This window comes from Barbus barbus, assembly GCF_936440315.1.
Source record: "Barbus barbus genome assembly, chromosome: 38".
Lineage (NCBI taxonomy): Eukaryota > Metazoa > Chordata > Actinopteri > Cypriniformes > Cyprinidae > Barbus > Barbus barbus.
In genome coordinates, this window is record NC_136716.1 from 21,679,021 (window position 1) to 21,691,473 (window position 12,453).

General features: G+C 39.2%; 2 protein-coding genes across 2 annotated transcripts; both read right to left on the reverse strand.

Moving 5' to 3' along the window:
- Positions 1 to 1,841: 1,841 nt before the first annotated feature.
- On the reverse strand, positions 1,842 to 6,902 carry LOC306857981 (inward rectifier potassium channel 2-like). Its single transcript, XM_079398301.1, has 2 exons — positions 6,688 to 6,902; positions 1,842 to 4,140 (listed from the first exon to the last, which is right to left on the reverse strand). The coding sequence occupies exon 2, from the start codon at positions 3,893 to 3,895 to the stop codon at positions 2,612 to 2,614; it is 1,284 nt and encodes a 427-aa protein (XP_079254427.1). The 5' UTR covers positions 3,896 to 4,140; positions 6,688 to 6,902; the 3' UTR covers positions 1,842 to 2,611.
- Positions 6,903 to 9,488: 2,586 nt separating this feature from the next.
- On the reverse strand, positions 9,489 to 10,652 carry LOC306857983 (inward rectifier potassium channel 16-like; the record flags this gene model as incomplete). The annotated part of the gene is made up of 1 exon (XM_079398304.1): positions 9,489 to 10,652. One exon carries the CDS (start codon positions 10,650 to 10,652, stop codon positions 9,489 to 9,491), a length of 1,164 nt encoding a protein of 387 aa, XP_079254430.1.
- Between the last annotated feature and the right edge of the window lie 1,801 nt (positions 10,653 to 12,453).

Here is a 12,453-nt window from a genome sequence, read left to right on the forward strand (position 1 = left end):
ATATTGATGAAGGCATTTGAAAAAATAAAAAAAGACCATTTTAATATTACCATAATATAATAAACACACACAAAAAAGGTTCAAATCAATCCCTGGGACATAAAAGTACCTTAAATTGAAGAAACATCCATAAATTAAAGAATATGTATTTTTAGGATGTCTTTAAAATATATTGTTATAGGAGTTTTAGACAATGTTATAGCAGCTGTCCGTAGGTTATAACATTCAAGCTGTATATCTGTGTTTTATGTGTTATGGTTAGTCTTTCCAGTGTTCCCAATGTTTATTTAAAGAACTTACCAATCCAAGTAACCCAAGGAACACAGTGACTTTTGACCATTCAATCTCGTTTTATTGAAAAATGAAATAAAATAGCATGTACAATAATAATTACAATAATAATAATAATTATAATAAGAACAACAATAATATTAATCATAATATAAAAATCTGTACATTCCATTGTTTTCTTTCAGTACAATAGGGAAGACTGATACAAAAACGACTGCATAAAGTATGGGGATATTTAAAACAGAGAAAAAGAAACGCTGCCTATAGACCCACAGTCATTAAAAGGAGCATTTTTTTCGAACGAGCCAACAGTAGCCCGGTGAAAACCAGGTGCACTGCGTATTTGGTTGTTCATCAAGTGTCTCTTGAAAAATGACATGCCAAAAAAAAAGAAAAACTATGGATGACAAAGCATTGATACTTTTTTGTACGTTTAACACAGCTGCAGAACATGCAGTATTTTCAAAATAAATATCCCCTAATTTTATTGTCTCCTTTTATAGAGCTTTCCGGAGAGCATGCTCTAGTGGCTGTTTTAAGCAAGGGTGAGAGGAGACACAATCAAACGTCAAGCGATATCTCAGGAGCACATTTTGTGTGCAAGTGCGGTTCTGAGCTCAGATTCTGTGTTCTGATTGTCATTGGATCACAGTACCATGATCTCAGTCTACATACCCAGTCCTTGGTACACCTGCCAAACAAGTCATTAGGGTTGTATTGCAGTTTGTCAGGCAAGACAAGAGGTTAGAGTTGATTGAAAAATAATTAATTATTAGAGAGGTTTAAAGTCAGAAGGGAGAGTGGATTCTGTTTTCTGTCCCGTTTCTTTCCAATAGAACCCAAACCGTTCGGCCAATATACACTCACACAGTCTGTAAATGAAACTATAAGTAATCCATGCAAATAGAACCTTAAATCTAAAGGTTTTCTAGCAACATTTTCCAACCCAAACACTCATGTAGCACTAAACTACAGTAACACTGAAGTTATGGGATGGAAAGGAGGGTTTGAAAATAAGGTAGGCTAACCTGTAGCTCTTATTTCCAATGGGCTTTGTTATTCATAGTCTTTGTCTTATACACATTTGGCTTTGAATAAGAAAATAATCAATAAAAATAAACAATATATGTGCGTAAGCAAACAAAAACCATTTCTTTTCACTTACAAATATATATATATATATATATATATATATATATATATATTGTTTTACTCCACGTCATGACTTGTCTTATTATCCTATGTCTAATAAAAGAATTTGATGCATTCTTTATGAAAGATCACTTTGAATACTCTTTGGTTTAAGTCTAAAACTCTATAATATGCAACATAGCAGCACTTGTAGAAAGACATTCATTAACACGTTCACTCTCTTTGTCCATAAGGACATGATGACTGCGATTCTCATTCTGATACTGATCTAAAGACCCTGTCCGATATATATATCGCAATAAACAGGCATGTTCCTGTGCATTTCTCCCTTCAGATTACCTGAAATGTACTATGGGAGGGCTTCCAACTTAATGTCTTTTTTTTCTTCTTTTTTTTTTAAAGAGCAGACACTAATTTGTCTGTATTCTCAAATAGAGGTTACCCACCTAAGCCCCCTAAAAGATTGTTCCAGAAATACCCAAAGCCTCACACGCAGGCCAGTGGATTTAAATAGAAAGGAAACGAGGAGATGATGGAATAATTAACTAGATGGTAGGAATAGGACTTTTTAATGATACTTAAGACATTGATTAACACTCCTGGCTGTGTTTTTTTCTGATTTGTATAATGCTCTTTCTAAGAACTATTATTATTTAAATTTTTAATATTGTTAATATTAAGCACCTATTTTATTTTTTTGTAGCTATTCAAAATGCCTAATGTAAAATTTCAGAATTTTCCACAATATTATCAACTTTGGTAGCAGCATGAGTAAAAGGCTGAATAAAAATATTGGTCTGAGCTCAAATCATTCTTACATCATTGGACAACTGCACATGGACACATGCCTGCTCATTTTCAAGTTTTGCCAAGCAGTTACATCCTCTCGGCTTCATGTCATTCAGAAGCAACGGTCTAAAAAGGTAGTGTCACCTAAATGGGGAACTCTCTCTCTCCTCCTCCCTTTTCTTCATTAGCTGTGCAGTGCATCTATGCTGTGTTTTATTTAACCATGCATACTCGTAAGAACACTCTTGTACAGTTTCTCTATCGATTCCTCCTCGTAACTGTACCGTTAGCTAGAGTCTGCCTTGCCGAGGGGCTCAGTTCAGCTCAGTGTGCCTGTATGAAGAGGTGTCTGTAAAACCTTTACGCTAGTTCTGCACAGTCATATTTCAGATTCCCGCCGTAGGGGCCGCGGTTCTAAGGGAACAGTGGCCTGGCTGTGGTCAGAGTCTGAGCTAGTGTCTGTGTTTGTCCCTCCAGGGCCCAGGCTGTCCCCGGTCCCTTCCTCTTTCTCCTCTTTGTTTGAAAGGGCCACCTCGTTCTCATAGCAAAAAGAATTTGAGTTGGATAGGATATATTTTTTCTCAGCAAGGTCCCTCGCGCTGCACAGGGGGGTGCTGGGCACTTCGTAGGTCTTGTGAAAGCGAGAGTAGTCTACTTTGTAATAGTTTTTCTCCTCGAAGAGGACAGGCTCAAATCGCTGTCCCCACAGGATCTCACTGGCCACGTAGGAGCTTCGGCATTGGGTGGTCATAGCCGTGGCCTCCACCATGCCCTCCAGGATAACTACGATTTCAAAGTCAGCATTTTCCATTTCCTGTTTGCTCATGTCGTAGAAAGGGCTGTCCTCGTCGATCTCATGGACGATGGTGATCGGTGACACCAAGAAGATGCGGTCAATACCACTGTCAAAGCCCACGTCGATGTCCATCTGGTCTAGAGGGATAAACTCTCCTTCAGCTGTGGTGCGAGATTTAAGGAGCTGAGCTCGAACGTGGGCCTCTACCAGGTGGCTTTTGCGCAAGTTGCCCACCCTCCACATCAGACACAGCTTATTGTCCCTCATAGCCACCGTAGCATTGTGGCTGAACACCAGAGTCTCGTTCCGCTTCTTGGGCTTTGCCATCTTAGCCATGACAGCACCGATGATGAAGGCGTCAATGATGCAACCGACTATGCTCTGAAATACAACCATGAACACCGCGATGGGGCACTCGTCTGTAACATAGCGATAACCGTAGCCGATAGTGGTCTGTGTCTCGATCGAGAAGAGAAAGGCAGCCGTGAAGGTGCTGACGTTGGAGACACACTTGGGCCCGTCGTTCTCCAGGTCTCCATGGAATATTGCAACCAGCCAGAAGATACATCCGAAAAACAGCCACGACAGCAGGAAGGCCAAGCAGAAGATAACGAACATCCATCGCCAGCGAATGTCCACGCACGTGGTGAAGATGTCAGCCAAGTAGCGCTGGCTCTTCTCGCTTACGTTGATGAACTGCACATTGCAGTGTCCGTCTTTCTTGACAAACCTGCTCTGGGTCTGGTGATGGGTATGAACTTTACCCTTCCCGTTACCGTACCCATTTGGCACCGCAGCAGTGGCCAACTTCATACCGTCCTCCTCTGATGACACGATGCTGTAGCGGTTGGCCCGCACACTTCCCATCACCTCAGTCTGGGAGGCCTGTGCGGTTTCTGCTTTGGAAAACAGTCTTAGTTTCTGGAAAAAGCGTTGGAGAAACAGTTTTGAAACACTCACGGGGACCAACACAAGCAGGAAATGGGTTTGTTCAGAGCCGGACGCAGGAGGCGTCTCTTTGCTCCAGTTGGGCCTTTGATTGACAGAAAGGACCAAGGATGGGGCGATCACTCGGTTCTCATCTGCTCTGGTGATATCATTGATCAAATGTCCTATCAGAAACAAAAAACAAGATACACGTTAACATTAATTGACTGAGACTATAAACTCAGCATTCTCTTAACATGAACATTCACGGAACTGAATTTTTGGATCTAACAGCACATGAATCTCCGAGACCAAACGTGATGCACATAATTCCCATGCATTCTCGTGCAAGTCTCAGCTTGAACTGATAAATTTGTACACTGATTATATCATAATGTTAACATTTCCCTCTGAATTTAGTATCACATGAAATAATACTAACTTTGAAGCATGGTATGTGCTTAATCAAAAACTCATACTTTGAAACTTTAGAGCACCCTGACCATTCCTTTCAGACTTAGGAAAAAAAAAACAGCAGTGTTAGCCAACAAGACTTCACTCAAAATGGACAAAATAACAGATCCCAAGTTGGACTTCTCTAAATCATCAGCGAGGCTGTGAAATGAGGACGTGAAGTAATTTTTTTTATGGATCATCAGTTTTATTGTCCATAAAAGAAGATAATTCTTAATTTCACTTATTTTTCTTGTTATATCATATCAGTTTCAATCTCAGTCAACAACACCTGTGTCAATTTATTTTAGTCAAAAATGTATTATCTTGAATACAATGTCATTTTACCAGGCAGTGCACCACACCACTTGATAATGCCATACTAACCTGTCTGTTTATGCTTTCTCCCATATAGTGTACTTGCCCACAGGCCCATTAATAATACCCGTTTTCACATACTGTGCTAATCAGGGTATGGGTGAATGGAAAATTGTTTTGTTCAGTCACGTATGTCTATTACCTATGCACTAGTTTAAATTGGCAAAATCTCATCTATAACCAACAGTGGATTCCTGAGAGCTCTACTCAAAACCTTTACAGTATCCTCAGTATATTTAACATATCTATTTTTATTGTACTGAAAAATAATAAAATGCTTTTAAAGAGTGTCTCACAGGATATTCACAAATCATCGCAAAAAGGTCATCGCAGGTATTCCAGGTAAAATGCTGAATCAGCTGATCTTTTCCATGAAAGTACAGCGCTATAAAATAAGACCTGTTCCCTTAAGGATTTTTGACATTTTAAGAGTCAAACAGGGAAAGAGAACTTAGAACAGCATGCATTCTGATCAAATTTGTTCTTGCGTCCAACTAATTCAAATACTGTCTCAAAATACATAGCATTCTGAACTATTGCTTAAACATCAGCAAAGGTAAAAACAAGCCAAGACTGGTTTGCAGTAGGGTGCAGAGCAGGGACTGAGACCAGGCTTGTTGACTTGAGAGCTTGTCCTCTGGGACCTCATCTTCTCTCTCAGCAGTATAATGACAGCCCTGTGACAATTCCCTGGGGAGGGCTAAAACACTACTCATTAAAGCTCCTATTCTGCCCTCAATGTTCTTAGCAACCATAACTGAAAAGAAAGGTCCCATTTTATCTTATTTAGCAGATGCACGAAACAGAGAAGGATTTGAGAGAAAAAGACAGCAAGCGAGTAAGACGGAAAGAACCTGAGAAAATGTGTACTTAAACAGAAATGACTTTTTATTATATATACTAGTAAGGACACATCTGCCATCTAAAACAAAAGTAAGCGGTTTATTTTCTTTTGGTTTCACTAAAAGTTTTTCACATGTGGCCCCACAGACATTCAGATAAAGAGCAGGTTGTAGATGCCATTATTTCTAACATGAAACATAATATGACAGTGTTTATATCTAGGAATGATGTTTATTTTGATGGCGTGGACCAGTGAGGACCAATGGAAAATGTTACATAAAAGTCTACATTCTTTTGAGTGATCTAGCTAGGATTAATATTCCTACAATATGGTTCAATATTTTAGGGAAATTCCTTTTGCCCTATTATCTAATTTAACAGTTTACACTATGTGGCGTGCATTGACCTGACAAACAAAGCACCAATTTAGCTGCCAATTGAAAGTCTCTGAGTGTTTAAGGCAGAAAAGAGGATCTGCGTGTCTGTCAGCCGACTGACGCCTGACAACTGCTGAGCACAGCTGTGCTCCAAATATATTAGACAAGTGCATATTTAGCAATACGGAGTTAAATAGAATAGACAACTATGAACAATACTAGGCTATATAATATTTAACCTCACATGTTGCATGCAACAATACAAATAATGCAGTACTAAACCCCATATGTTCATTTTATAAGGCAAATCTGTCACACGGAGAAGTATATGGAGGTGTCAACAGGTGTTGGAGGAAAAGACATTCCCTTAATCTTTTTTCACAGTTTCTTTCTTTTGAATGACTACATGCATAAAGTCATGAGAAATTCAGGATGCTGTGTCACCTTGTGCATTTGTCTTCAAAGAAAATAAAAATCAAATATTGATTATATGCTATCAAAAGTCAAATATAACCGAGAATCCACTAAAGGTCTCGTGCACTGAAAGAGCAACATCTGAGCCACAGTATTCTCAATGGAATGAAGTTAAAATGTATAGCACAAAACACTACATATCGTCAAACAGTACGAGTTTATTTACAGATGCATAAAATATGTCAGCGAATATATGTGCGACCTTACCTACTCATTTGTAACTGAACACGAAAAAGTTATCATATATAAAAACATCCCACAAAAGGTTTTACTATCCACACTGTCTTCTCATTGACCTTGTTCTCTCCAGGTAACGTATTAATAGTATTTGATATGAAGTATGAGAACAAAAATCTCCACGTTTCTCCTCCTGTTTGCGGCGCGCGGTAACTCATGTGCTGTTTCTTCTAGGCTTCAAACCCATTTAAACACGACGCAACAGCTAGCCACGCCCCCTCTCTGAAAACCGCCAATCCGATGAGAGAGGGAGAGTTTCACGCGCGGATAAAACATTCTTCTTCACAGACTGCAGAGCAAGTGAAACGCGGACCCACAGCGGCTTGCAAATTAAGGCTTGAATCCCCCCGAAGGAAGCAAAAACAAAAGCTTGTGGGTGTCTAAAAGTATGTATTCTTTCATAAGTATGCTTATGTGTCATCAGAGTTTTCAAACAACTTTTTCACCACAGTGTTAGTCACAATGAGCTGACAACACGCAGCCTGAGGAGGTAACCATAGCAACAGTACGATTTTTCTCACTAAAGTAAGACAAAACATACGGTCATAATCTGTTTACAAGTCATAAATATAATCGCACGTGATTTAAAACGAAGAATTTCGCTCAGTTTTCTTGTGAACATTTCTAAGTTAATTGAAAAGAAAAGTAACGTTACACTGAAAAAAATATTGTGTAATTCTCACACTGACCTCAGATATTTAACTATGAGTAATACGGCCTGTGTTAAAGAATGAACATTTCCTGAAATAATATAAAATTGAAAGCTTAATGGTAACGTTATTTCTTTTCAACACACATACTATAGGAATCACACATTATGTTTAATTTGTTGATAGTGAGTCCAAATTCAATGTGAACGTCATTTGATCAGGCTCCAGACAATTCTTTATAAAGATATTTTGTTTCAATAAACAAATGCTGCATAAAATAATTTAATGTGAAACACTGTTGTAGGCTGGGGATATGCCATTGACAGAAAACGGTGAAGTCATACAGTCTGGAAGCTGCTATTTTGGGTTTTGCTATTATGAAATATGATCAACAGATAGTATAGGATCCGTTGTTTGCATTTCCACAGCACTACTCTGAATTTATTCAAATATTGTTTGTCTTCCAGCATCTTATATAATGACTTTGCATTGTGTTGTTGGGAATCATTAATTCAAGGCCATTGTGAAAGATAATGATCATTTATTGTTCAATCAGAGGAATGTTTCTCCTTCTCTTTATAAGTGGTCCAATGAAAACCCAGCAGTAAGTGTTCCACAGGCCTTTGCCCTTCCCGGCTGCTGCGTGTCACACACTGCTTACTTATAACTAATGAGCCATGTTAAACTTTTATTTGTGAAGCTGTTGCAAAGTGCTTATTTTAGTTACTTTCTTGTTCAAGTCTATAAATAATACAGACTATTTATAGGCGAAACATGGTGCATGAGCTGTCCGGCCTCTGTTTATCTTTCGGCCTAATTTGAGGTGATGCTTGGACAGCACTGCATCCAACCACAAGGTGGAGGGCTGGAGACTTCACTTTCTGAGGAAAACCTGGGATCCAGCAGTTTTATTTACTGTCGTAGACATATGTTTTTTGTTAATATCTCTGAGACCATACATGCCACTGTTTTGAGTCCTGGTCTGTTTTGAAGAGGACATCCTGAACGTTTTTGTCTTGCCAAATTATTGGATATGGTCAATGGGATAACATCAGTGTGTGGTTTAACAATTTTAAATATATATATATATATATATATATATATATATATATATATATATATATATATGTTATATATATACAACAACTTTAATTTTAATCAAATAAACATTTATAAAAAAAATTTATTTTTAAATATATATATATATATATATATATATACATAAACTGTTTAATATATTATAGCTTAAATATTAAAATATATACATTTATACTAAAATATGATGTCAATATTTTAGAATTGTTTGGTTGCAGGAGAAGAGGTCTTTCAACAGTCATACATTGCACAATGAAATCTAGACACTCATTTATCAACCGTTAGATTGTCCTTAAGGGAATTGGATGCATGCTGTGTAAATATTGAAAATTACCACTGGGGCTCTGTTTCCAAAAGATTTTATTTGTTGTTTGGACGGAAAGGTTAACCACTCTGCAAAATAAGGTGGAACAGTGTTCTGCACTTACTCAGCTAATGCCAAAGAGACACACTGACTGACCACAGTTTGGTCCGGTTAACGTCACTGTCATTATAATTGATCCATTGCCTCTTATGTAGGTTGAAGGTTTGGGTTCATAATTTAATCAAGGAGGACCTTTTTTACATCTCGAGATATCAAAGAGCCTTCAAGGTCTTATAAGAAGAGTCTGTAATGTCCATCAAATCTGTGACATCAGTGATAAATTGGTATAAAGTGATACTGAGTTTGTGCAAGACTGCTTAATGCCACACACACACACACACACACACACATATATATATATACATATAAATGTTATATAAATAAATAAAATACTAATCAAACAAAACTTTTATATTATTTTGAATTTAGTGCTCTAACTGGATTCTCATCAAAGCCAAAGTGCCTACAGGGCTTTAATGTGATATTCCAGTACTAGTCCAGGATACTGCCTGTGTTAGAAGGGCTTTTTAAGATCTTCCTGCTAGCTGACAGCACACCTTTATGTCTAAATCTAACTATAAGTGCGCTAGGCTATTTCTTGCAATAGTAATGCTCTTTTAGGAAGCCTGATTTCAAAGTGGCAGGATGTATCAAGTCTACTGTTATAGCTCATGTTCTTGGACAGCACTGCTGGTGGTTGCTTTTTCTGCCTCAAAACTATTCCCATTAACCAATTCCACAGCTGCCGTTGGAGAACTTATGTGGAGTGGTTTGTGTTTTGGCTGTTGAGAGCACTTCTTTAGGTCATACTCCTCTGCGCTTAATTCTGGGACCAGGACTTTAACTGTGTGGTTGAACAGGGCGTAGTCCACTCTGTAGTTCCTGCGGGTGACCCTGATCATCTCCTGAAATTGCTGGCCCCACAGAATCTCACTTGGAGTGTAGGATGTGCGTGTCTGGTGAAGGATGCCCGTGCAGTCGTCTGTATAGGTGAAAGAGACCACCAGCTCAAAGTTCTCCTTCCCCAGGTCCTTCAAGCTCACCTTGTATAGAGGACTGCCAGGGCTGATTTTATGAACTATGGTTGTTGGGGTGGCCAGGATGATGTTGTTCTCTTCAATGTTGAGGTCTTTGTATGTAATGTTAACTTTGCCTGTGCTGTGTGCCAGGTGCCGTACCAGCTGTGCATGAGCTGTACCTTCTACCATGTGGTTCCTTCTGAAGTCCCCGACCCGCCACGACAGGCATAGGTGACCGTCACGTAAGCTGATCACAGCACAATTGCTGAATCCAACAGTTTGGGCTCTCTTACGGGCAGATGCCATCTTGGCGACTGCGATGCCGATGACAAAAGTGTCAATGAAGACACTGATCACATCTTGGATGGTAACTACGATGATGGCGATCATGCAGTTCTCAGACATCCCCCGAAAGCCATAACCGATGGTGGTCTGGGTTTCTAAAGAGAATAGAAATGCAGCTGTAAAACTTCGAACCTCATAAACACATGGCTCATTGTTGGGATCTTTCATATCGCCGTGGGTCAATGCAATGATCCAGAACAAAATTCCAAAAAAGAGCCATGATAAAATGTAGGAGAGGGCAAATGTCAAGAACATGACCCTCCAGCGGATCTCCACCAGGGTGGTGAAGATGTCAGTGATCCAGAGAAGCCATTCCTCTGGAACGTGCTGCACAACTATGTTACAGCTCCCATCCTTTTTCACGTATCTTTTCTTCTTGGAGTAATAGTCGTCATCTGTAAGCACACTAGGATTTTCATCACTGCACTTCACTCCGGAATACTGTACTGTGCCCGAGTTCATGTTGCCTCAGTCTAGAGAAGAGAAAAATGCACAGTCAGATTCAAAGGTATCCGTAATACTGTGGTTAATTTTATACATGAATGCACTGTTGCATCTTGAATAGACAGACAGATTTTTACATGCATGAATGCAAAAAAAAAAAAGAAGTTTGCACAGATATAGAACAGGTTTGACAGACACCGGTTAAATTATTTTTGTGGCTGACCAGAGAAATGGTGAGCAACAAAAACTTTTTTTTTTGTCATAAGATCATGAGAAAACAACTTTTGTTATGCTGAGAAAATAAGACAGAAAAAAAATACAGCATGGCCCCTCAGGGTGTCCATAAATCTTATCACAAACGATAAATCAATATACAAGGACATTAAAGATATTGACAGAAATCTTAATGATGCCTTTGGAGTATTTGCCAGTACTGTAGATGTATGATAAGTCTTACAGTGCTTACACAAAACACAGTTAGAAAAACACATGGTTTGATGGTTGCTGGGTGCACTTGGTGAACTATTTTTTTGCAGAGTTTTATTTACACTAAACACATCCTTGTTTGTGACAGTAACTGTTATGGTGGCATTTGTATTGTATTGTTGTAATCAGAAGTAATTTTATACACACACACACACACACACACACATACATATATATATATATATATATATATATATATATGTATATACATATATTTTGTGAAATAGCTTGTTTGTGAAGTAGCTGATTTTTCAAGTGGCTTAAGGTGGAAGGTTGGCTTTTTGTTTGTTTTGGTTTATTAGTAAACACTGCATCATATTATCTTGTAAAGTGTGACTTGAATTGGTTGTTTTTGTTTATATAAGAAGTAAAATGTCTTAAACGCAGGGTGGTATTGTGTTTTAGTACAATGCTGCTAAATGTAGTAATTGCAAACTTTTACGAGAACATATTTTGTAAACACCACCATACTTTGTCTCTTGGTCATAAGTGCAACGGGTTGTGTTAAGGCCAACTTTAAGGTTGTTTTAGCCTGGGTGATGATGTGTGGAACAAGAAAAGGGTTGCGGTCAGTGGCTTGGCCATTTTATGGAGATGACTTAACACAAGCTTAACTTGGGGACACCAAATGGAATGCTGGACCAGAACAGAGACCGGATCTTTTGACATAATCCACATTGTGCCCTGCTTAAGTGTCTAAAGTCCGGGTGTCAGAAGGAGAAGGGAAAAAGAAAAATCTCACTGAAAGATAAAATCTGGCTTTACGGTTTAGACCTGCATGGTGTTAAATTCATATTAGATGCAAGTAGTTCTATAGAACAGCAGCAGACAGATGCCTTCCCTTCTTGTGTCAAGTCAAGACGTGTTACTCTATATTTCCCCTGTAAAGAAATACGAGCTATAACGTATTAAAATGCTTGCACAGAATTTAGCGACGTGTGCGACCCGGACCGGGAGGACAGTGATGCGCTGATTTCGCTCGCTCTCCCCCAATCGAGTGCAAGAGGTCAGTGAAAACATTGTGGAGCCCGTTGTTTTCGCCGACGAGGATCTATGGCCCGCCCCGGAGGCCTGCAGTGCAATCTCCTTCGGCTGCGGGCTGTATGACGACAACGTTTTGTCCACCACGGCCTTGGAGCACTTACTGGCCGACACATGCAGATCTCTCCCTCCTGGCGGACAGGAGAGACGCAGCTCCCCGTCCTACAGCGAGCTGTTGGACGTGGTCACTCGCGTGGTGGATAAGATGGGGCTGGATTGGGAGGCGGATGTGGCCCAGTCCCAATCTAAAGTGGACGACCGTTTCTTAACTAGTCGTGCACCTGCTCAGCCC

What these genes read in the sequence shown, in the direction of transcription:
- LOC306857981 (XM_079398301.1), bottom strand. Translation starts at nt 3,895, where the DNA reads ATGGGAAGTGTGCGGGCCAACCGCTACAGCATCGTGTCATCAGAGGAG.